The sequence below is a fragment of the Phycodurus eques genome, chromosome 6 (assembly GCF_024500275.1).
Source record: "Phycodurus eques isolate BA_2022a chromosome 6, UOR_Pequ_1.1, whole genome shotgun sequence".
NCBI classification, from domain to species: Eukaryota; Metazoa; Chordata; class Actinopteri; order Syngnathiformes; family Syngnathidae; genus Phycodurus; species Phycodurus eques.
The window spans coordinates 4,842,821-4,869,653 of record NC_084530.1 but is presented as its reverse complement, the minus strand read 5'-3'; the positions used below and the strand labels follow the sequence as shown (position 1 = coordinate 4,869,653).

General features: G+C 42.4%; 2 protein-coding genes across 2 annotated transcripts; both read right to left on the bottom strand.

Moving 5' to 3' along the window:
* Nucleotides 1-263: 263 nt before the first annotated feature.
* dtd1 (D-aminoacyl-tRNA deacylase 1) lies at nt 264-10,067 on the bottom strand. Its single transcript, XM_061679454.1, has 5 exons — nt 9,951-10,067; nt 9,534-9,624; nt 8,565-8,800; nt 6,049-6,146; nt 264-1,534 (listed from the first exon to the last, which is right to left on the bottom strand). Exons 1-5 carry the CDS (start codon nt 9,991-9,993, stop codon nt 1,379-1,381), a joined length of 624 nt encoding a protein of 207 aa, XP_061535438.1. The 5' UTR covers nt 9,994-10,067; the 3' UTR covers nt 264-1,378.
* Nucleotides 10,068-11,478: 1,411 nt separating this feature from the next.
* Nucleotides 11,479-12,675, bottom strand: LOC133404444 (small integral membrane protein 26-like). The gene is made up of 2 exons (XM_061680344.1): nt 12,487-12,675; nt 11,479-11,846 (listed from the first exon to the last, which is right to left on the bottom strand). Exons 1-2 carry the CDS (start codon nt 12,608-12,610, stop codon nt 11,668-11,670), a joined length of 303 nt encoding a protein of 100 aa, XP_061536328.1. The 5' UTR covers nt 12,611-12,675; the 3' UTR covers nt 11,479-11,667.
* Nucleotides 12,676-26,833: the final 14,158 nt, after the last annotated feature.

The following is a 26,833-nucleotide window of genomic DNA, read 5'->3' as shown; positions in this document are numbered from 1 at the left end:
AAGACGTGGTGGTTTTCTGCCTCTGTCATTTTTTTTCATTCGCGCCACCAAATTGAACCAGAAACACAAAAACAAAATGATAATATTCAGAGCTCCAGTTAGCCACAACTCACATTTACACAACAACATGAAGATGAACTGGTCATGTTCATAACATCAAATATTAAGCCCCTACTTCTTAAAGGCACACACAAACACACTACGCTACGGTTACTGTTGTGACTCGGCTTGTGCCAATGTACAGTAATTACAAATAAAGCCAGTTTATTTCTTTATATTCCTTTATTTTTCATCGATCGTTGTTTTTCCTTAAGCAACAAAAAAATTTGTTTGGGGGCTGGATCTGTCCTTTCAATTCATTTTAGTAGGAATAGTAATTTGATATACAAGCTTGGAACAAATTCAGTTCGTAAGTCAAGGTACCACTGGACATCAAATATAAATTGTCATTGTTTTAATGACTCAGCTGATTATTTAACTTCTGTTAGTTCTAAGACGTGTGTCTAATAAGAATCAACCAAGACAAGATATTAATTTTCACTCATAGTTTCATGTCATTCCAACTTAATATTTTGGTAGATCCTGTGGCCATGTTTTTAATGAGTGTGCATGGATACACACTGAAAACCTGATGAGCGTGATGGTCTGATGATAGAGTTTTTTCAAAGAGATAATTTATTTATTTATTTTATCTCACAGCAGCAAAAGCTTAAAATAGGAACAACAAATGTGACCGCAGCAAAACATACCTGTCTATATGTAGAGCTGGCCATTAAACAATCTTAAATTTTAATCAGGTCATACATCTCTGTGGTTACTAAGCATAGATGTACATAAATGTTGGACAAAATGCACAAAGTTCCGGGTAAATTGTTATGCACTGTTTGAAACATACATTTGCATATAGTGCGACAGATTGAAAAACACTTAAAGCAAGATCCCATTTAATTGGGTTGCCAAATGTAAATATACAGTGTGAATGCTGTGCGCCAATTGACTAATTGTCAAGCAGTTGCATTTTTTTAGGCAAAAGACTTTTTGACTCGCGTCTACTGTAATAATTAATGTCTGTTGTGTTCTTTTTCGTAAAATAATAAGTGGATGTCAATTTTAAGAGTATAGCATGACGACGAGATTGTTGCCGTCTGATGGAAACTGCACTCCACTATACTATGCTTTTGAATTTGAGACTCAGAAGCAAACAACTAAAGAAAACGTGTTTCACACTGCCATGCGTATAATAACTAACACTATTAGCTGCCAGAACTTTCAATTAAACACATAATTGATAAAGGCAAGAATAATTTAAAGACCTTGTCATTTTCCTTCTTTGGGACTTAACTATACATTGACATGTATACTCGCTCAGTCTGGAGATCTAGGGCTCTCTTTCTGAAGACACGTCACCCTCTGCCCCACTACTCGGATTAGTGTCCTGTCGGGAACGTAGGGCACTCTTCTCCTTGCTTGACTCGGAGGGGCCCTTGGATCGTCCCTTTTCTTTCCTTGGCTGCTGCTTCTCTTGCTTAGACGACTGAGGAAAAAAATAGTAAAAATAGGCACGCTTAGTTGATTAATCATTCAGGTTATAATCCACGCTTTTTTAAAACCTACAGTGTAATGAAATAAAACAATCATCCAGAGTATTTTCAAGCAGTTTTTCAAAAGCAAGGTTTTCTCAATCCCACTACCGTGTGGGATTGTAAAGGAAACTAATTGCAATATCTGTCAAAATAATACCAACAGTTAAAAATCTAAGATGTTTAGAAAGAGCTTGGGCATGACCTCATGCAACAGGACTATCCAAAGAGCACTACCGAACATACAGAAACAAATAACACAGAATTCTATTGCTTTTATGATTCAAGTCTCTCGCATGTGTAAACAATTACCATGAAATATGTTTTTTATACTTTAAACTAAAGAGTGTGTCTGGTAAGTGCTACAAAACACAGTACATTACACAAATTTTTCTCACAAAGAGGAAGAAGAAGTGATGCATCTCGTTGTTTTCAATAGAGTACTACTAAAATGAAGAGCAGGCCAGCCATTAAAAATGTATTAGTTGTATCAAAATGTGTTTTCAAGATATTAAACAATTACTTGCTGAGTGGACAGTTCTCGAGACAAAACAACGCATGTCTTGTGCACATTTCTGTTAGTGTGGAGCGTGGCTTTAGTCAGAGACGCGATGGGGGAGGGAGGCGTGACGTGAGGCTACATTCAAAGCAAAGCGAATTTATTTATGTAGCGCATTTCCTACACAAGGTAACAATGTGCTTTCCATGATTAAAAGCATTTTAAAAAACAAAGAAAAATAGAGCTTATAAACATTTTTAAAAAGATAAAAAAGTATTATAATAGAACTAAAACAGCATACAGTGCAAGACATGTTTAAAAGTGGAAATGCATGGGAAAAAAGAAGGGTTTTTAACCTCGACTTAAAAACATGCACACTTGGGGCTGACGTCTTGTGTTGGCAACTTATTGCATTTGTGTGCAGCATAATAGCTAAATGCTGCTTGACCGTGTTTGCTTTGGACTCTGTGCTCCACTATTTGACCTGAGTCTGTCGATCTCAGAGCTCTACTGGGTTTATATCCCATTAGCATGTATTTCATGTATTCAGGACCCAAACTGTTTAGTGATTTATAGACCAGTAGCAGAACTATCAAATCTATTCTAAAGATGACTGGAAGCCAGTGTAAAGACTTTAGAATTGGAGTAATATGAATGAGCTGCAGCTATTTAATGCTCTTTTGGGGGAGTCCAGTCAGAAGACCATTACAATAGTCAAGTCTACTTGTGTAAAGCATCTTTAATCAATTATTATTCTAAATGAGCTAATGACACCTGCAATTGTGTAGGTTGGTCAAATTCATATAATTTGATCAATAACGGTAAAGACATGGGCCACTGAATTTCCTCATGAAAAATCTATTAATTTCACCGATATGAGTATTGAATTACTGGCAGTTAACCATCATAAGGTCATAATTGTTTCTAAGAAGAAAAAGGTATTCTAAAGCAATATTTTTCAAACTTTCAATCCAAAAATTTCTTCACCATTAGGTGTCCGAAATGAAGTTTCATGAGTTGCAACATGTTTTCTGAAGATGCGAATCATTTTTTTTTTTTTGTCCTGTTCGGCTGTGAGGTGAAGCAGAAAGGAGGACCTGTACCATTTCATGCCAGAACAGTTTTACTGTGTCACAGTGGACTTTTTAAGCTGCTGCTGTGGTTTCTTAGTATTTTGATGGATATTTATTGAGAATCGAAGTCGATCAGTCAAACAGAACAAGGTTTCTAAAGGGGAGTGAGGAAAAAAAAGACAAAGCACTAGCTATAAACAAGTTGCGGAAAGTAAATCATTATATACCTAGAACAATGACACATTAGATATGAGTGTTTTATGGGGCAGTGTTGCTACACCATGTGAGGGAAGAAAAGGACAAGATAAAACAGGACAAGGACAGGAGGGGACGCATGCAGGACAAGGGTCGTGAACCCGCCTGTACGACTGTAGTGTGGTGGGAGTGGCTATGTAAATTATAACGTCCATAGGACCAGAGTGTGAGTGAGGGGATACTCAAGAAATTCGCATAGTCGTAAGTTATTTGTTGCTGGGTGTGGGGCCACCCAGATCCTCATTATGTTGTTCCAATACACCAGAGGAATCTGTGAGCTTAAGTGCCAGAATGAGACAGCCATTTTGCATTCATGCAATAGCAGATCGCAAGTTATGGTGTTATTTATGAGATATGCATGAATATGTATGAATTTAAACTGTCTAAAGTATTGCATGTCTTTACGGTTATTACGTGTGCATAAAGACAAGAGTGTAATGGGTTAAGGAGTAGTTAGGATTATTTAAGCACTTCTTATCCACATAGTTTTAAGGGCAATGCATGTAAATTGTGCAACTCAAACGATTTTTTGTAAGTTTGTGTCTTTACTGTTATCCACTTTTGTCTTTACTGTTATAAAAAGAAGAATCTCAATCGGCTACCACCGTTTTCTCTCTCAATAAGGAGTGCCTTTACTATGAATGCCTAAGAATTGAAATCATCAATAACATTTTGAAAATATTTCAGTGCGGCTGTTTCAGCATGGGAGATATTCATATAAAAATCAAGGTGGCATTAAAAAAATAGCTGAATTATATATATTTTTTTTAAAATATATTTTCCGTTATTGGTCAAATTATATGAAAATGAACCATAGAGTGCATGTGGATATTTATAAACTGCAGAAAACGGTATTCATCAGTTATTTTGAGAGTACAGGACAGCTTCTATTTCTTTCTCCTCTTGAGCTATTCTTGATTGTCGAAAGATCACAACAATGGAGTGCGCATTGGTGTGGCAGAGAGCATTGTTGTGACTGGGACACCTTGCAGTTTAGACACACACACACACTCCTAAGGAAAGCTGTGCCATTTGCTCTCCTCAAAACAGTAAAGACAAAAGTATGCTATCCGTGAAGTGAAAAAGGCTGGTAAGCTATTGCATAAAATGTTAGGTTATTGAAAGAGACAGTTATTTGTAGGTTTGACTCCATTAACATTCCACATGAAAGCAAACTTACTGTCAGAAAACAGGAATATTATGTGGTACCACCATTCAAGGCTGTTTCATTTAAATCACAATCTAAATCACTACCTGACAACCCCCCCCCCCCCAAATCATTATTTAAATCAAGCCAAAAAATTACTTAATCCCTAATTCCAATTCAGGAAAATCTTATTTAAATCTATAAATGACCTGAATGAATGAGAATATTCTCAGGCATATTTAAATATCCCCCCCCCCCCCCCCCCAATATGGTATTTCCTATTCATAGTAGTTGCCAGTTCAAAATAACATACCCCACCCAGTATTGACAATGTCTGTGAGGAGGATATTTTCATCATCACGATGTTTTGCTTGTATTATTAATTTCTACTGGTATGTGAACGACTGGAATAACCGGAAGTCTATTTTAAAATGTGTTTTAATACACATTTAGATATAAGGCAATTCATTTGAATTTAAACAAATGTGAAAATAAATCAATTAAATGTGATAAAATCTGTTTGTTTTTTCATCATTTTTAATCAACTCTGCCACCATCATACATGATAATAATTGTGCTCAATATTCTACCATAACATACACACACACGCCAAACAACATTACAGTCAAAACAAATATTTCTCTCCTCTCGTCCCACTGCTCAGTATCATAAAAAAAGGCATTTTTACTTGTTGGATGGCTTCTTGAGATACAAAATCCCAGACTCATGGAAAGAACGGCACAAACTATGTTGGTCATTGGGCACTCTCTGCCAAACTTGCCCTATTGGTTGGCCCTTTATCCCGAATGTTGAGCCTTGGCTTCAGTTCCTCATTGCCCATAGCTAAACATCCCAACAGACAAGCTTAAAATTCTGAGGACTTTTTAACATCCCTTCTTTTGGGCCAGCAAGCTGAACCCACTACGGGGAAGGCAGCCAAAGTCCGCTGTGTAAAGCAACAAGGACACTGGGTGGATTCTTTAGTAGTGACCAGAATATATGAAGAACGGCATAATCTCAGGTGTAATGTGATATTGAGGGACAGATTTAAAGAACACAAGGAAATGGAAATTTATTTCCACTTCATTGTTTTCCATGTCACTTCGTCTGCTGCTGGGAGTTACAAATTTAGGCATTAAAAGATGCATGAAATGGGTGAAGCATGGCCAAGTGCAATTTCAGACCACTGCTGCAATTGTTGCGCAGGGCTTTGGCGGCAATTTTGCGTATTAACATGAGCAGGAACTTTGGCTGCACCAAAAAAAAAAAAAAAAAAACAACAACAAAAAACACGTATCTAGCACCATCTAGTGGTTCATACTGAGGTATGAAGATGATGATGAGCACGACAACTGACTTATTAGTCGAGCAGATAACTGCACCTTTGTCAGGTGTTTTGTCAGCCCGCCGCCCCCCCCCCCCCCCCAAAAAAAAAAAAAAAAAAAAAAAAAAAAAAAAAAAAAAGGTAAATATGTATATTAAAACATTCAGTACCTGTCGGGGATCCGAAGGAACAGAAGGTGATGTCAGCTCAATGGTAACAGGACCATCATTTTGAATGTGTACCTGCATAAAGGCCCCAAACTTTCCATCTAAAACACAAGGCAAATATGTAAGCAATGCATGTTGGTGTCCTCTAAAATGTTGTTAATACTTTGCATATTTAAGATCACAACTACCAATTTTAAATCTTACAAATAATGATAATATGGCAGAAATGACACTCCATGGAAGTACAATGCTATTGTTTGACCACAATCCCTTCCATGACGCCGGTCAAAATTTTATTTCGTCAACTATTAAAAGAAAACTCCTTTTTCAGTAACATTTTGGTTGAGGTCCAAATTGGACAGCTTTCAGGGAGTTCAAACTTCGAGATACCAGAAAGATAGCGTGTTACAAAATCTACTGTATGATTAGGTGGAGCCCACAGGCATTTTGGGACAAATAAGGATAAAGTGATCTTCAGAGTGTGACAATAGCCTACATGTTCTTCCACTGGGTCAGCGAGATTAATGACCCTATGTGCACACTAAGGATTTGGTCCATGCTAGGAGAATGCTGCATAATCATATTTCCTCTCTGAGGCTAATTAGAAGTGCTCACTCCTACCCAGCTAGGCCGAGGTGTTCTGCTCCCTGGTGTTCAGACCCAGTTCAGTGTCACCATAACAGCGCTTAGCAAACCACTTTGCAGCACCCAAAACTGCTTTAAGTTGCAGGACAACCCAGTATTGATCTAAGTTGAGTTTTTTTCCCCGCAGCTTGTTTTACGCAAATTCTAAACGAGGTTGTTGATTAATAGCACTGTGGCGCACTGTGCCACACTAAGAATCAATGTTCTCCAGATTAAGGGCAAAGCAAGTTTAACGCACCTTCAAGCAACAGCGCTCTGTGTGTGTGTATCCTTCCATTCATTTTCTACCGCTTATACAAGGTCGGGTCGTGGGGGCAGTAGCTTTAGCAGGGACGCCAAGACTTCCCTCTCCCCAGCCACTTCATCCAGCTCTTCCGGGGGGATCCCGTGGCGTTCACAGGCCAGCCGAGAGACGTAGTCTCTCCAGCGTGTCCTGGGTCGTGCCCGGAACACCTCGCCTGGGAGGCATCCGAATCAGACGCCCCAGCCACCTTATGTGGCTCCTCTCGATGTCGGCCCACAGCTCGTGACCATAGGTGAGGGTAGGAACGTAGATCGAATGATAAATTGAGAGCTTCGCCTTTAGGCGTAGCTCCTTCTTTACCACAACGGATCGATACAAAGTCTGCATCACTGCAGATGCTGCACCGATCCGCCTGTTGATCTCTCGTTGCATTCTTCCCTCACTTGTGAACAAGACCCCAAGAAACTTGAACTCTTCCACTTGGGGCAGGATATCATCCCCGACCAGGAGAGGGTACGCCACCCTTTTCCGACTGAGGACCATGGTCTCAGATTTGGAGGTGCTGATTCTCATCCCAGCCGGTTCACACTCGGCTACGAACCGCTCCAGTGAGAGTTGGAGATCACGGCTTGATTAAGCCAACAAAACCACATCATCTCCAAAAAGCAGAGATACAATACTGAGGCCACCAAACCGGACCCCCTCTACACCTCGGCTGCGCCTAGAAATTCTGTTCATAAAAGTTATGATCCCCCCCATTGAGTATCATATTTCGATCGGAAAATGTTTGCTGAGAATCCCCACCCTCCCTACCGTTGAGGACTGTTTCTCAACGATGATGACAAAATGATAAGTCGGTTATTTTTATCAATATTGTAACACGCTTATTAATCGTGATTATTCCTCATTAGGGAAACATCTGTATTTATATTGCACTGCTTTTGAACCGATAGGGTGAACAGCTTTCAGTGAAAAATGTAATTTAAAATGAGAATAAATTATTCATAATTAAAAAAACATTTTACCTAAGAATTTCATATTTACCAAAGGCTAACTGAATAAATATGCTATTAAAACGTGCTGTAATGAAGTGCAACTCAATGGAAGCGGATACAAAAACATCAGGCTGCAAGCATTGACGTTTCATTAAAAAATCCCCGTCAATACAGTGAATTTTCAAGAACAAGGCTCCATTTTTCTGGTTCACCATAGGTCAGTCATGGTTGCAAACTGCAAAGAACTACACAGTTGTGATTTGCCTCTTTATTTACTCCTGGCGTTTTTTCCTGCAGTCAGGCCAGCCTCCAGTCAAAAAGATGAAATCAAGCTCGCCGCCACAACGATTGTTCATTGTATGCATTATGGTAACATGCAGCCAAAACGCTGAGGGCCAACTTAAAAAAAAAATAAAAAAAAATTTTTTTTTAAAAAGCTTCACAAATAATACATTGGACGTCAGAGCCTTGTGAGGCTTACCTAACAAGCTAATTAGTAATAATAATTAGTACCAAATTTTTTGCCCACTGAGTGCACTTGTAAATTTTCAGGCACAAATCATCTTTTACCAAATATTATGTAATGTCAAACTGCAGCAGAACATACCATATGAAGGTGTCATTAGTTGACCCACCTTTAACAAGCTCAGGCTTGTAGGCACTCCTCATGTTCTCCAGGATGCTGCCATAAAAAGGTTGGGCCAATTCCGCAGGCATAGCCAAGTGGTAGTCCGGCTTGTTACCCTTCAGTATACACTGTAGTGTGAACTGGCTCACACACAGCACTTCATAGTCCCGATCCATGACACTTTTGCTCCATGGCCGACCATTTTCATCCTCAAACAACCGCAGGTTCAAGACTTTGCGTACTCTGCAGGCAAGAAGAAAAACGTAGAAAATTCTTTTTGCGCCACAACCGAATCTGATCAAGAAAATAATATATCTACCTAGCTTGAAAGGAGACCACTGGACCAGTGGAGTCATCCATGGAAAATATGTTACCATCTGATTTCAAGAGTTAAATACCTTTGATGCAGTCAAGTGGTAATAGTAGTAGTCATAGTATTAGCAGCAGTAGTAAAACATGAGTTTGAATGTGATTTAGGTCTGAACATTGCCAAATATGCACACGTACAGAACATTAATTTTAAATTTGTTTTCCCTAATAAAAGGATTTGTGTTTGAATTTTTTGAATTTTAAAGTTTCAGATTTTCTTTAATTAAACTGGTCGCTTTTATTACATGTGTCATTGAAGTCCTTTATATTTATATATATATATATATATGTATGTGTGTGTGTGTGTGTGTGTGAATGAATGACACGCCCAGGCATCCTGTCTCGAGCCAACGTTGAAGCTGATGTCACAACTGCCAACCAACAGGCCCACACTCAAAGGAGCTCAGCTATTACAATATGATGTAATCATCACTGGGTTTGCCCTCAATGTTACAGCGTTTAATTGCAATCAGAAAACAAATTTGCTCACTTGATGGGAAAGGATTGTTCTTAAAAATAAAATGTCTAAAAAAAAAAATGCAAAAAAAAAAAAAAAAGGTATTTCATTGTAAGATCCGTCTTTATTCGGGGTCCCTCATGAACTTACATGTAATCGGCATCTGTGTGGGTGTCGTCCACAGACATACCAAGCAGCACACACAATCCCCGTCCAATTGAACATATCTGATCGTCTCCCACTGCAGGGGGGGGGGAATGAGAGAAAAAAAGTTGTGAGTCGCTCAAGTGCAGCGGCTGCGCACGTGTGAGGATGAGTAAGCATAAAGTGGAGGCAGCCGTTTCCAAACGATATAATAGCTCTGCACTAGTGGTATTATAATTGTTGTGTCCTAAAACCTAACTAACCTAACTTTAATTTGTTAACATTGTCTTTGTTTTTTTAGTAAAGTAGCCTCCTGTGAAGTCGTGCTAATGCTAAGCTAGCTAGTTTAATCAAGACGCCAATGAATTGGTCGACAGATCCCAAACACATAGCACAGTTTTTCAAATCAAAATAACTGTTTACCTGCGACAGACGCCCTCGTCACTCTTTGAATGATCACCTTCATTCTTTTTGCAATGTTTCTCTGTACAATGACACCTATACTCGTGTACCACGCACGTACCCACACAGTGTCGTGAAGCACAGATATAGAGAAGACTAGATTCACGAGCACGCTGTCGACGTCAGGCTCAGCGACGTGCCTCCGTGGGGGCCACATTGGTTGGGGCAATGTTCCCATCAAAGGCAATGCATGTGTATTAAAAGTAAGTCATAGTATTAAAAGTAAGTCATAACTTGCTAATTTCTCAACAAATTTTCATGAGGTTTACATTTTTGGTCAACCTCAAAGTGTGTGTTATCAAAATATAACATTTGGAAGCGGGGGGGGGGGGGGGGGGTGAGCCTCACAGTTTTCCACTTGTGATTGTACGGCGTTGTGTGCATCTATGTAGTACATGAGTGTGCAGACATCCTTGGTCATTTTGGTTTTCGTGCAGTCCACAGACATGGAACACGCCGACACTTTGCCCCCAGTAGCTTTTGCGTCGACACGCAACGAAGAGCGTGTCGGATCTACCTATGGTTCATATCTATGGCATAAACTGTAAGAACCCTTGTCCCCCTCAAGTGGCCTCTTCTGGAGTTTCACTCACATTACAGCACAGCAAAGTACTGTATTGGTACTGACGTGGGGGAAAAAACATTACTAGTAAGACAAGTCATTCTACTAGTGCACACTGGATATCGAATAAATGTTCAAACACTTTCCGTATGGCCTGTTATAACAGTGAAACTGAAAACATAGTGAATGTATAATTGCTAGGAGTGTAACAGTTCGTTGCAGTTCCGTACGTACGTACCTAGTTCGGTTCACATTTGGCACAGTAAGGGAACAAAATGCATAAAAAGCCTGCTTATCTTTTGTGTGAACAGGAAGACATCTAAATTTAAAAGGAAACCGCAATGTCGCCAGCTCGAATCCCAGCTCTGACGACTATCAGTCATCTAAGTGTCCTTGGGCAACACACAGAACTCGAAATTGCTCCCAGTGGCCCCGGAAGCACCGCAACATAATTGCACTTCATTTTCCATGACATCCACTGGCCGCTGGACTGAGTGTGTGGCTGGAGCATCCATCCATCCATTTTCTGAGCCGCTTGTCCTCACTAGGGTCGCGGGCGTGCTGGAGCCTATCCCAGCTGTCATCGGGCAGGAGGCGGGGTACACCCTGAACTGGTTGCCAGCCAATCGCAGGGCACATAGACACTAACAACCATTCGCACTCACAGTCATGCCTACGGGCAATTTAGAGTCTCCAATTCATGCATGTTTTTGGGATGTGGGAGAAAACCCACACAGGCACATGTGGCAGTTAATGTACACAAACTGCACTTGGTTTACACAGCACCCAACGCGGGGTAGGGCGCAGGACGGTGCAGGGAAGTCAAGGAAAATGTGTGTTTTCAAAGGTAACATTAAATGACATGAGGGGATCAACGACTGATGTCTGTGTGGGAGAAGAATATGACTGAGAACATTGTACACCACGTACTGACCGTAGAACTGAACTTTTATCATCAGTACAAATGTAATTTTCAGTACAATAGCAGATGGTATCCTTCTTGTACTTTTAGAGGATGTACCACAGTTGATTTCATTTCATCCTCACACAAATGTATTAATTCACACGGCATTATAAGCATGTCTTCCATACAAGTCTACAGTGTCCATTTGAATTTCAACTGTCTCCAGTCCCAGGACCACCAGTGAATGACTGAAAGAAATTGTAGATCCTTGTTGTGTACGGAACAAAGTCTTTTTTGTAGAGGATCATCGTTTTTGTGTGAGCAGTCTGGTGGAGAACTTCATTTCGATCCTTCGGCTTTTCTGTTTTTTCTTCTTCATTTTGAGTTGAGTCTGATGGGGCAAAGGAGAGAACTTTAGCAGGTGGAAATGAGGCTGACAGAACTACAGTCACTACTTAAATGAACCTCAGACATTTGTTTTAGATAACACTCCCCCCCAAAATAATGTCGATTTTGCCACTAAATTTAACAATTCGTCAAAACGAATACATCGTAAAATTACACCAGCAGACATTGAGAGCGTTCCTGTTCTTTTCTTTAAACTGCGGTTGGCAGCCATTTTACTGGTGCATAACCCCTTCTGTTCCAATGTTTAGATCAGATGGACCTTTTAATCCATACTACATTTTTTAAATTATATTCCTAAATCATTTCAGAAAGCCCTGAGTCTCTTAAAAATCCTATTAATATCTTAACTGTACCTCCCATTCCCAGTAGCCCTTCTAAACTAACATCCCTAACCCCTATTTTCCCTAATCTCTCCCACAGTCCCAACCTTTAACCTTGTTGACATTGCTTCTTCTCTCCCCAGCCCACTACCTACCCTTTAGACTTTTTAATATTCTTCAGTCTTACACAAATGCCTTCCTATTCCTTCTCGATCCCATTTTGCTACCACATTTGACTGATTTTACACCATATGACACTCGTAATCTCTGATTCTTTCAGGAAAAGCAGCAACCTCTTCTTACCTGTGCTGTTTTTGAAACGACCAGTGTAATGAAAGTACGCAAAGGAGCCGATCATAGTCCACACACCCATTGCGTACACCGTAGACACAATTCTGTTCCACTTGGTAAAATCTTTCAACGTCATTTCTGCGCTCAAAACTGTTGAGGGAGGACGAGACGTTTAGCTAGCAGTCGAAGGGCGCAGCCATGGCAGTCTAACCCGGAAGTACATGCAGCGAACTGCAATGCCGACACATGACGCCAAAGCGTAAAAATAGTTTTTGTAATATTTAAAATTTAGATTTTTACACATGGAGACTAAAAATGGCAAACAATGTGTGATATGTGGTCAAGTATATCTTTTTTTAAAATTGCGCAGTTTCGACATTTCCACACTTTTACATGCAACTACAGTTGCGCTCAATGTCTTCTTCTATTTCTTTCGGCTTGTCCCTTTAGGGGTCGCCACAGCGCGTCATGCTTTTCCGTGTAAGCCTATCTCCTGCATCCTCCTCTCGAACACCAACTGCCCTCATGTCTTCCGTCACGACATCCATCAACCTTCTCTTTGGTCTTCCTCTAGCTCTCTTGCCTGGCAGCTCCATCCTCATCATCCTTCTACCAATATACTCACCATTTCTCCTCTGGACGTGTCCAAACCATCGAAGTCTACTCTCTCTAACTTTGTCTCCAAAACATCTGACCTTCCTTGGCTGTCCCTCTGATGAGCTCATTTCTAATCCTATCCAACCTGCTCACTACCTCAACATCTTAATTTCCGCCACCTCCAGCTCTGCTTTCTGTTGTCTCTTCAGTGCCACTGTCTCTAATCCGTACATCATAGCTGGCCTCACCACTGTCTGATAAACTTTGCCCTTCATCCTAGCAGAGACTCTTCTGTCACATAACACACCTGACACCTTCCTCCACCCGTTCCAACCTGCTTGGACCCGTTTCTCCATTTCCTGACCACACTTACCATTGCCCTTGGACGGTTGACCCCAAGTATTTAAAGTGCTCCACCCTTGCTATCTCTTTTCCCTCTTGCCTCACTCTTCCCCCACCACCCCTCTCATTCATGCACATATATTCTTTCTTACTTTGGCTAATCTTCATTCCTCTGCTTTCCAGTGCATGCCTCCATCTTTCTAACTGTTCCTCCACCTGCTCCCTGCTTTCACTGCAGATCACAATGTCATCTGCAAACATCATGGTCCATGGGGATTCCAGTCTAACCTCATCTGTCAGCCTATCCATCACCATTGCAAACAGGAAGGGGCTCAGGGCTGATCCCTGATGCAGTCCCACCTCCACCTTAAATTCCTCTGTCACACCTTCAAGATACCTCACCACTGTTCTGCTGCCCTCGTACATGTCCTGTATTATTCTAACATATTTCTCTGCCCCTCCAGACTTCCGCATGCAGTACCACAGTTCGTCTCTTGGTACTCTGTCATAGGCTTTCTCTAGATCTACAAAGACACAATGTAGCTCCTTCTGACCTTCTCTGTACTTTTCCATCAACATCCTCAAGGCAAATAATGCATCTGTGGTACTCTTTCTAGGCATGAAACCATACTGTTGCTCGCAAATACTCACTTGTGTCCTGAGTGTAGCCTCCACTACTCTTTCCCATAACGTCATTGTGTGGCTCATCAACTTTATTCCTCTATAGTTCCCACAGCTCTGCACATCACCCTTCTTCTTAAAAATGCGCACCAGTACACTTTTCCTCCATTCCTCAGGCATCTACAATTCTGTTGAACAAGCTGGTCCAAAACTCCACAGCCACCTCTCCTAGATGCTTCCATATCTCCACAGGAATGTCATCAGGACCAACTGCCTTTCCATTTTTCATCCTCTTTAATACCTTTCTAAATTCTCCCTTACTATTCATTGCCACTTCCTGGTCCACCACACTTGCCTCTTCTACTCTTCTTTCTCTCTCATTTCCCTCATTCACCAACTCCTCAAAGTATTCTTTCTGTCCAACCTGCCATACATGTCATCATATGCCTCTTGTTTGGCCTTTGCCACATCAACCTTTTCCCTATGTCGCATCTCAATGTATTCCTTTCGCCTCTCCTCGGTCCTCTCAGTGTCCCACTTCTTCTTAGCTAACCTTTTTCATTGTATGATTACCTGTATTGTGAGGTTCCACCACCAAGTCTCCTTCACTCCTTTCCTGCCAGAAGATACACCAAGTACTCTCTTGCCTGCCTCTCTGATCACCTTGGCTGTAGTGGTCCAGTCTTCTGGAAGCTCCTCCTGTCCACCGAGAGCCTATCTCACCTCTTCCCGAAAAGCTGCACAACACTCGTTCTGTCTCAACTTCCACCACACAGTTCTCTGCTCTGCCTCTGTCTTCTTAATATTCCACCCCACCACCAGAGTCATCTTACACACCACCATCCTATGCTGTCTAACCACACTCTCCCCTACCACTACCTTACAGTCGGTAACCTCTTTCAGATTGCATCATCTGCACAAGATGTAATCCACCTGCATGCTTCTACCTTCGCTCTTGTAGGTCACCGTATGTTCCTGCCTCTACTGGAAAAAAGTGTTCACTACAGCCATTTCCCTCCTTTTTCCAAAGTCTACCACCATCTGTCCCTCCAAGTTCCTTTCCTGGATGCCATCCTTACCCATCATTTCTTCATCACCCCCATTTCCTTCACCATCCATTACAATCTGCACCAATCACGACTCTCTCTCTGTCTGTGATGCTCAGAACTACTTAATCTAGCTCCTTCCAGAATTTCTCTTTCACCTCTAGGTCACATCCTACCTGTGGGGCGTAGCCACTAATCACATTATACATAACACCCTCAATTTCAAGTTTCAGCCTCATCACTCGATCTGATAATCTTTTCACCTCCAAGACATTCTTAGCCAACTCTTCTTTTAAAATAACCCCGACTTCATTTCTCTTCCCATTTACACCATGGTAAAATAATTTAAACCCTGCCCCTAAGGCACTGGCTTCTGCCCCCCATAGGGCTGCATTCGAAATACTCATACATATTATCTTAAACATATATGTAAATTAACAGATTGATTAAAAACAAATGAATGGTGTTTCGAATGTACTAATAACTTTACAGTATCACGGCTTTTTTTAAATTTTATTTTAACTTCATGTCTGGCTAGATTATTACCTGCTCAGTACGACAATGCATTTAAATACACGTAGACTTGATACCAAATGACTCAGTATACTTTGGTGCTCTACTGGGCACAGTTCTTTTCTACTGAAACAATACAAAGGCTTAAAACTTTGCCAAACAAGCGTATAAGCGTTCATCCAAAGAATTACGTACCGGATCGGTCGTGGCCCGGGTTAACAACGTCCGCCACCGGCGCCGTCATCCTGCAGGGGGCCGGTGGAAATTCAGCTACTGTGGGGCGAAGTCGAAGAAGAAGAAGAGGTGGAAAGCGGGTTTTTCGGCAGCAAGACAAGATGAAAGCAAAGAGCCTAGAACTGAATGTGGGGACTTTGAATGTTGGGACTATGACAGGAAAATCTCGGGAGTTGGTTGACATGATGATTACATCTTGTGCAGACGATGTAATCTGAAGTAGGTTACAGACTGTAACGTAGTGGTAGGGGAGAGTGTGGCTAGACAGCATATGATGGTGGTGTGTAAGATGACATTCCTGTGGAGATATGGAAGCATCTAGGAGCGGTGGCTGTGGAGCTTTTGACCAGCTTGTTCAATAGAATTCTAGCGCGTAAGAACATGCCTGAGGAATGGAGGAAAAGTGTACTAGTGCGCATTTTTAAGAAGAAGGGGATGTGCATAGCTGTGGCAACTATAGAGGAATAAAGTTGATGAGCCACACAAGGAAGTTATGGGAAAGAGTAGTGGAGGCTAGACTCAGGACAGAAGTGAGTATTTGCGAGCAACAGTATGGTTTCATGCCTAGAAAGAGTACCACAGATGCATTATTTGCCTTGAGGATGTTGATGGAAAAGTACAGAGGAAATGAAGGTTAGCCGAAGTAAGACAGAATATATGTGCATGAATGAGAGGGGTGATGGGGTAAGAGTGAGGCTGCAGGGAGAAGAGATAGCAAGGGTGGAGGACTTTAAATACTTGGGGTCAGCCGTCCAGAGGAATGGTGAGTGTGGTCAGGAAGTGAAGAAACGGGTTCAAGCAGGTTGGAACGGGTGGAGGAAGGTGTCAGGTGTGTTATGTGACAGAAGAGTCTCTGCTCGGATGAAGAGCAAAGTTTATAAAACAGTGGTGAGGCCAGCCATGATGTACGGATTAGAGACAGTGGCACTGAAGAGACAACAGGAAGCAGAGTTGGAGGTGGCGGAAATGAAAATGTTGAGGTTTGCTCTCGGAGTGACCAGGTTGGATAAAATTAGAAATGAGCTCATCAGAGGGACAGCCAAGGTTCGATGTTTTGGAGACAGTTAGAGAGAGCAGACTTCGATGGTTTGGACACGTCCAGAGGAGAAATAGTGAGTATATCTGAAGAAGGATGATGAGGATGGAGCTGCCCGGCAAGAGAGCGACAGGAAGACCAAAGAGAAGGTTGATGGATGTCGTGAGAGAAGACATGAGGGCAGTTGGTGTTTCGAGAGGAGGATGCAGGAGATAGGCTTACATGGAAAAGGATGATGCGCTGTGGCGACCCCTAAAGGGACAAGCCAAAAGGAAAAGAAGAAGTATGAGTATTTCTATATTTTATTGCATTGGTTTAAGCAATGTTTGTTTTTGTGTGCCCTGCGATTGGCTGGCAACCTGTTCAGGGTGTACCCTGCCTCCTACCCAATGACAGCTGGGATAGGCTCCAGCACGCCCGCGACCCTAGTGAGGAGAAGCGGCTCAGAAAATGGATGGATGGTTTAAGCAACACACGTTTTTTTTTTTTGTGTACACCTGAAGTTTGTCCCTTCACAAATACCTTTGCTATGCACAGTTCAGTTGTATTTAACTTTCCAATTACAAAGTTTGTTTTTAAACATGTATTACAGTTCAAATGTTATTTAAATTTTATGTTGAATGCATTTTTATTGAATCATTATTTAGGTACAGTTATCATTTTCCTATATTTAAGCACCGTGTAAATGTTCAAACTGTGCATAATGTTACAGTGGCTAACCAGAATATTAAATCTACTGTTGAGGAATAAAAGTTGTGCCTTGTATTTGATGAACACTGACTGTGGTCCTACTACTATTGTATTTTACTGTTGGTCACTATGGTAGTACTTGAAGAGCTGACTATTTATGTCGGTGGTACTTAGTATAACAAGTTTGAGAACTACTATAGAGCATTCATTTTACCTGTCAAAGCGACTGAATGGAGTAAGCCCCCTCGAAAAACAACAACTGAATGAAATAGGGTGCAGTGAAAGCAGGAATTGTTACTTCATCGAAGAAGTCATGAAAGCCCAAATCATGACATTACCTCCTCTGAATTTCAAAGTGGAGCTTGTATGTTTGAGCTCATTAGCAAATCAGTTCTTAATCAAAGCTTTTTGCCTTTCAATCACAGTAGTAAAGGTTACTCCTGTATTTCTCTCTCTCTCTCTCTCTCGCTCTTTTTATTTATTTATTTATTATTATTTTTTTTAAACCTGAATGAAGGATCTGTATACCTTTTTATACCTGTACAATTTTTCTGTGCAACAGGGGAGTTTGATATACTCCATCTGTGGTTATTTTTCTCTTGATGAATATTTATTGCAAAATGCTGTCTGACGGAATAAGGTTTGAAAGGGGACAGACAGAGAGAAAAGAGAGAACTGAATGAAACCGTACATGACTACCAAAATGTTGCATGGGAATCGTGTTCTAAAGTGGTGTTACACCCACTGAGGAAGCGATGCAACGAGAAGGAAATTGGACAGGATGGGACAGGAAAGGGCAGGGGTCGTGAGTCAGGCAGTGCTATTAGTGGTGGGAGTGGCTTTACAGTTCCTAAACAGCTGTACAAATTGAGTGCAAGTGAGAGGACAGTCCATGCAGGAAGTTCACAAAGTCATAATGGTAGTTTATTGTGATTCGGGAGTGGCCGCACACCAAGCAAACAAATCCCCTGGGTGTGTGTTTACGAAGACATGCGAGTGAATCAACACTGTCTCACATGCATGTGAGTCATCAGAATTGTGCTGGAGGTGCTGGGCTGGCACAACAAAGAAGGGTGGATTCAACCTCATCCATTCTCCACAGAAGGGTGAGCAGACAGGAGAACACCCATGCCGGCCCCAATGAAGCATCGCCCAGGAGTAGGACGCAGGGACCCCACCGCTGCCACCATCCCAGCCACGCAAGAGGCCTTCACCCACCAACGGGACTAACCACAGGATCCAGCCAGCATCCCTGCCAGAGAGCAACTCCCTGCAACCTGTGAGTTGATGACCCACACCTGGTAGAGAAGAAGACAGGTGGAGACGACTTACAGGAGGAACAAAGATGGGGGCCATGGCAAACCGACCCCACACAAGCCCCCCCGCGACCACCTCCGCAGCAAGCCGGCCAAAAGAGGGCCCGGCCCCGGGAGTCTTGCCATGAGCCTAGAGCAGTGGCGGTTCTGGGGCTGGGGTCGGGGGCAGTGTCCCCTTAACTCCGTAGCCCCCCTCCATACAGTTACTACACAGTGCTGTTGTTAGACAGCAGCATCAGCAACTCATGCGCACGAATTACACACTACATTAAGTACAACAACACAACAAAAATGAAAAACGTGAGTAAAACCCTGACAACTATAATTACGGGGAAACACCACAAAAAGTTTAACATTACGATTGACACGTAATTATCGCATGTACAACATGTTGCTAAGCAAGCCATGAAGTCTGCGTCCACTTCTCACGGCGCTACAGTAAGTACTGTAAATGTTAAAATTGTGATATCGCACCGATGCACGAGGCAGAACTACTGTGTGCCTCAATTCTATATTTGAGTGGGATCTTTCGTGCACTTTGTTGAAAATCCCAGCACAAATTTACCATCAATCTGTCACAAAGCAATTAGAACCAAGAAACAATCACTATGAACTATAAAGGGCACACGTCTGCACTGTAAAACTTCTTATTGTAAAAATTACATTGTACTGGCAGCAGTGAGCCTGCAAAATATTGTAAATTAATCCATCATAACACTGTAAATCAATCTCCAGTAAAATACTGTATTTTGTAAGATTACTGATTACAGCAACATAGTGGAGAAATTTAGACTACTTTACATGATCACGGCTGCCATTAATATACTGTCATTTTTTTTTACAATAATGAATGAATAGGCGTTACGGTGGACGACTGATTAGCACAGCTGCCTCACAGTTCTGAGGTCCCGGGTTCAATCCCCGGCCCCGCCTGTGTGGAGTTTGCATGTTCTCCCCGTGCCTGGGTGGGTTTTCTCCGGGCACTCCGGTTTCCTCCCAAATACATGCAGGGTAGTTTAATTGAAGACTCTAAATTGCCCGTAGTTGTGAATGTGTTGTGGTTATTTTTATCACATTGTTATTATCATTGCTGATAATAATTGTATTTTTATAACATATTATTATTGTTATGGTAACCACCACCATCATCATCATCATCAATAATAAACACAAAAGAAAGAAGGTTCCTTTTCAACCTTTTTTTCATTGAAAGTCTAACATTGTTAGACAAGCTTAACACTAGTGACTTTAACAACTGGAAACTGGAAAAAAAAAACAAGAACCACAACGTATGTGTTTGTCTCTGTGCGTAAAATCACACAAAGTCCCACTTGAAATCACCAAGCTTCTTTATTATTCTTGGGATTTAGATCAAGATCAGACCACATTTTCCTCAGGGTTCATTTACTTTTTGCTCCCACTGTATTTTGAAAAAAATACGGGAAAAAAGAAAATATACATGTGAAAACCAGAACAAATTTCTCTTTTCCCCTCATATTTATTGTTTTGGCATTTTGTAATTGCTTCAGTAGAAAATAAACTGCTCACTTAAGCACAGAGGTATACAAAAGTGTAACTGTGTTTAAATGTACTGTGGTATTGAGCAGGTTAATCATCCTGCCAGATTAAAGTTAAAAATACATTTTTAATCTTACTTTTCTTCTTTTATTTTGCTTTGTTTTACTCTGCTGTGTGCAGCTAGGTTGGTATTGCAAATGAGAATCTGTTTTCAATCAATCTGTATAAAGATTACGAAATATATATTTTTTTTACCGGCCCAGTTATACAGTAATACGTACTGTAAAGTGATTAGCACATTCCTAACACTTCTGAATTATCTTTTTGCAATTGGTTAGTATACATTTACATATTGTGTGGCCAAGGTTGTGTCCTCTCTCCGCTGCTCTTCTCTCTCTACACGAACGACTGCACCTCAGTGAACCCGACTGTCAAGCTCCTGAGGTTTGCAGATGACACCACTGTCATCGGCCTCATCAAGGACAGTGACGAGTCTGCATATCGACAGGAAGCGGAGCGGCTGGAGCTGTGGTGCGGGCGACACAACCTGGAGCTGAACACGCTCAAGACGGTAGAGATGATCGTGGACTTCAGGAGGCATCCTTCGCCACAGCTGCCCCTCACGTTGTCCAGCTGCCTTGTGTCAACCGTCGAGACCTTCAAGTTCCTGGGAATTACAATCTCTCAGGACCTGAAGTGGGCGAACAACATCAACTCCGTCCTCAAAAAGGCCCAGCAGAGGATGTACTTCCTGCGGCTTCTGAGAAAGCACGGCCTGCCACCGGAGCTGCTGAGACAGTTCTACACAGCGGTCATCGAATCGGTCCTGTGTTCTTCCATCACAGTCTGGTTTGGTGCTGCTACAAAAAAGGACAAACCCCGACTGCAACGGACAATCAAAACTGCTGAAAGGATTGTCGGTACCCCCCTACCCACCAGTGAGGACTTGCACGCTGCCAGAACTAAGACAAGGGCGTGCAAAATCCTCTCGGACCGTCTGCACCCCGGTCACCGGCTCTTCCAGCTCCTTCCCTCAGGTAGGCGCTACCGATCAACGCAAACTAGAACTAGTAGACATTCCAACAGCTTCTTCCCTCTTGCGATCAACTTCTTAAACACCTAACCTATAATTCCATTCCAACAAGCTGGAAATTTTTTGACTTGAGTTCGTTGTCACATTTCTGTGGGGCCAATTATGTATTACTCGTGCACTCACTGTAGTTGTCTCGCCATGCTGCACTATTTGCATATACTGGCCACTCATGCCAGAGTAGCATCTGCTCCATTTGCACACTGATTGAGGAGTATCTGTAACATTTGCACAACCAACATTGTCCCAGATGATCGCACGACTCGTCACTTTAAAACACATACACTCCTTGAAGTCTCAGCGCCCTTTGCACAATGGTCATTGCACCGGACTATTGCAATATTAGTCATTCTAAGTGCTAGAGGACTCTGCATCTTTTTGCACAATTGTTTTTTGTCAATGTCTTTATGTCTCCAAAGTGTTCTGTAAATTGACTGTCTGTTGTACTAGAGCGGCTCCAACTACCGGAGACAAATTCCTTGTGTGTTTTGGACATACTTGGCAAATAAAGATGATTCTGATTCTGATTCTGATGTTTTAACATAATATGCATTAGTTAACGCGACACACGTTGTTGTGTCCAGCTCACGTCAAAATAGCCGTAGCCTAACCCCTTCCACCACTAATGTAATCTGTTGGGAGATGCATTTGTTCCATTCTGAAGAGCAATACATTATTTGCACACGTGCAAGTGTTTCCTGGGTCCTCATGAATTGTTATCAATTATCATACAGGAAGATAAGTATATCACACTCTGCGCTGCTCTGTTTGGGTTTATAATTAGTTCCGTAAAATTCGTGTTAATTTCCGTTAGATTTGGATTACTGTATGTTAGTATTAAGGTATCTGACATTTGTTGTTTAAATCTTTGTTCATGTGTCAAGTTTTACAGTAAACTACAACTGGGAGGTCAAACAAAGCAAGCACGTTTTGCCTCTCATTTGGAGAATTGTTCGTTATCAGTCACAGCCACTCAGGGATAAAAAAAAAAGCAGTACTAAAAAGACATTTTGAAGGTGATATACCCCCGGTACATTGCAGGACCTGCAATGTGACTATTGTGCACATGTGCATGGCGATGGTCACTCGAGAAATTACAGTGTATATGGAATAATTCTTACCTATGGCTGAATTCCAGCATGCAAGTTGCACCGAGCTGATACTGAGGTTAAAGTTGTAGTAGGAGAACAGCACAGCCAGGCCATTCACAAAACAAGTTAACTCACACGACACACTCATTCTCTGTGCTGGCTTGTGTCGCCTCTCGGCTGGGTGGGGTGTTGTCCTGTTATGACAAAATATAGTCAATCCTCTCCATAGTTTTACTGATTTTGTTTCTTCTTACTTCAACAGTTCTTTGTTCTTGTGTGACCTTTTCAAATGTACCTAGTAATTTCAATGTTTCTTCCCTTGTGTCATCCTGTCTCGGTGGTTGTACGAACCTCCCTTTTCTCTCAAGGACAAGATAAAATGTGAATAGGTCTTTCTTTCTTGTTCCCTCATCTCCCTCCAATTTTAGTTTAACTGTGTTGCTCTTCCGTGCTCTTCAGAGATGGACGGGCAGAGACGCAAAGCAACTGTAACCTCTCTGGACTATCGCTCGCTTGCAAAGATATTATTCAAATTACAAAAGACAAGATTGTTTCCTGATTTAATTTCCCTCCAAAAAACCTTGTGTCAGAAGTGGGATCCTAAGATTGATTGCCGATCCAGGGGACCCCGGGAGTGATGGATCATCCAGGACCAACGCACGGGTCCTGCCTCCACCCAAATAATTAAGGATGGGGGGCGTTAAGGGGCTCTGGATGTTGGCTATCACTTCAGCATCCAAACGGTCCCATTGTCCTCCAAACAAAGAATTACGGTAAAGACAATTTTAATTCCTTGAAAACTGGACCATTTCATTTGGTGTACTGCATTTTAAACACTCTTGTCTTTGTATTAAGTGGTATTGGTAACTGTGCTCCCCAGATTCCATTGGTAAGGTTCAAATCCTTAAAGTTAAATGTTAATGTCCAGGTTAAAGTAAAGCTTTCTATCAAAAACTACCTGTAAGCAAGTTACTGATAACTGTGTATTGCCTGTGGTCTAATCTGTCCGAGTTGGCCAAGGGGAGGATGTCAGGTTATGGTCATGAGCTGGGTGGGTTCCACAGTGGCCTCCAGAAATCAATCACTCTTTTAGAAAAGTGTTAAATAAATTTGACAAAGTTATCATTTATTTGCTGGCTTGCATTGGTATTGTGGACGATTTTGATGGTTGCTTGCTGACCATGGGGGAGAGGAAGATGTCTCGCCCTCAAGAAAATGACTCAGCAGGAATCAACAGGAAAGGGCACCTTGACCAAGGACACATAGCCAGGTGTTCATCTCATATCTTCACCTTGACTCCCTCCCCTTAGTATGATGTCTTGTAACTTAGATACCCATTGGTATTTATTTCAAATACATATTTGAAATAAATACAGGAGCAACGGGGGAGATTGTTTAGAGCGTGATAGGAGAATGTAACTGAACAATCTCCCACATGTTCTCCTCATGAGCAAAAAGAAACAAGCGTGTTCATTCCTTTGTGTCTATTCTTATAGGTGTTGGGCGAGAGAGATCCAACAAAAAGATCTAGAAGAGTGCAATCTGGAAGAAGACCAACAACACAACCATCTCCTGTGACCCACAGCACGGCCCTTCACACACAGCGCTTCTGTCGTCCCCTCCTCTCCTGCTGCCGCAACTCACAAGAGCAGCTGCCTCCCTCCCTCACCGCCTGGCCTTGCGGAATGCTCTCGACGACAGCAAGCATCGCTGCACCAGATTTGAGGAGGTTGAGGGCGGATACGCAGAGGGGGTGAAGATGCTTCCAATGTGGAAAGAAGTGACATTGGATGGACACTGGATCAAAGACTGTCAGAAGAAGTAGGAAAAAAGGACAAGACTTTTCCACTCACGGTGGTGATCGATAGTGGGGAACCCAGTTTGTCCGGCCTCTGGCTGACTCCCGGGGCCCCAAAAACAGACCAATGCTCAACTGGTGATAATACAGACACGGGCTACATTCAATATTGCTGTTTCTTTTTGTTATTTTTCTGAAATGAAGACGCGCTTGGCACTGATAACACTGCTTTGCTTAGGCTGGTTATTTAATTTACAGTCACCACCAGACATTCATTTACACACTTATGGAGTTCATGTATGCAACCATGAAGTATAATTGATAGATCCCTTTGAATTAGAAAGATGTCCTCCCATCACGACAACCATGACAAATGCAGATAAGAATGTTGAACTACCTGAAATGTAGAGTCATTACTTGTAATCGTATGAGGATCTATTCCCCGCGTAGATGTTTGGCCTGGGAACTAAAGTGTAGCAGTTTGGAACTGCTTGAAAAAAATCTACAGTGGGTCGGGGATGATGTAACTTGGCTTGGGGCCGAAGGGAAGGTGCTCGAGGAATCACCTGAAATGTAGGACCGTCATTTGTACAATCCCAATTCCAATGTAGTTGGGACGTTGTGTCAAACATAAATAAAAACAGAATACAATGATTTGCAAATCATGTACAACCTATATTTAAATGAATACACTACAAAAACAAGATATTTTATGTTCAAACATTATTGTTTTTAGCAAATAATCATTGACTTAGAATTTTATGGCTGCAACACATTCCAAAAAAGCTGGGACAGGTGGCAAAAAACACTGAGAAAGTTGAGGAATGCTCATCAAACACCTGTTTGGAACATCCCACAGGTGAACAGGCTAATTGGGAACAGGTGGGTGCCATGATTGGGTATAGAATGAGCTTCCCTGAATTGCTCAGTCATTCATAAGCAAAGCTGGGGCAAGGTTCACCTCTTTGTGGACAAGTATGTGAGAAAATAGTCCAACAGTTTAAGGACAGTGTTCCTCAACGTACAATTGCAAGGAATTTGGGGATTTCATCATCTACGCTCCATAATATCATCAAAAGGTTCAGAGACTATGGAGAAATCACTGCATGTAAGCGGCAAGGCCGAAAACCAACATTGAATGCCCGTGACCTTCGATCCCTCAGGCGGCACTGCATCAAAAACTGACATCAATGTGTAAAGGAGATCACCACAAGGGCTCAGGAAGACTTCAGAAAACCAATGTCTGTCACGATCGGCAATGCCGTAAGGGCAGATCCCAAAAAATAGACTCCAGGTCAGAGGTCCAAACAATTTTACTTAAATGGCAGAGCATGTGATGGCGAGACATACGAAACTTAAGGAACTCCCAACCAGAGAGAATCAAAAACAGATAATGCAGGGAGACACGACAAACGGTCCGTGTGGTATAATCGTATCAGCCTAAATTTGGACAGCGGTCAGAACGGTGGCAAACACGGGGCAAAAACGAGTGAATATTCTGACGCGGTGCCCCCTAAAAAAGGCTGATGGTTACAATGCATGACAGGTGCGTCACCGATGTCCACGCCCACCCAGACACTGCAACACAAAGAAATACAACTTGAAACACAGGGCCATGACAGTATCCCCCCCTCAAAGGATGCCTCCTGGCGGACCACCCGGCTTCTGCGGGTGGAGAGAGTGGAAGGCCCGGAGAAGGGACGGATCTAGGATCCAAGAGCGGGGAACCCAGGAACGCTCCTCAGGGCCGTAACCCTCCCAGTCGACCAAATACTGCACACCCCTGCCCCTTCTTCTGGAATCCAATAGTTCACCCACCGTGTACACTGGCTCACCATCAACCATCCGCGGAGGAGGAGGAGGAAGCACCACTGGAGGACACAGGAGGCTGGAGGAAACCGGTTTGAGCAAGGAGACATGGAATACCGGGTGAACTTTCATGGTGGGAGGGAGCCGAAGTTTAACTGCCACCGGGTTGACAACAGAGTCAATTTCGAAAGGACCAATATACCGAGGACCCAGTTTTTTAGAACCCCTGGCCAAATGCAAATCTCATGTGGACAACCAGACCTTCTCACCAGGACGGTAGGGAGGAGCTGACATCCGATGACGATCAGCTAACTGCCTGTTGCGAGCCTCAGTACGGGACAAGGCCGCCCTTGCATCCCGCCACACCCGATGAGCCCTTCGGAGATGGACCTGTACAGATGGGATGACCACCTCCCTCTCCTGAGAAGGGAACAACGGCGGCTGGTAACCGTATGCAGTCATGAAAGGCGACCGTCCAGTTGCAGAGCAAACGAGGGTGTTATGCGCATATTCCACCCAAGGCAGGTGAGAAGACCACGAGGAGGGGTGCTGATGGCAAACACAGCGAAGAGCAGCCTCCACATCTTGATTCGCCCTCTCAGCCTGGCCGTTGGTCTGCGGGTGGAAACCGGATGAACGACTGGAGGACGCCCCCAGC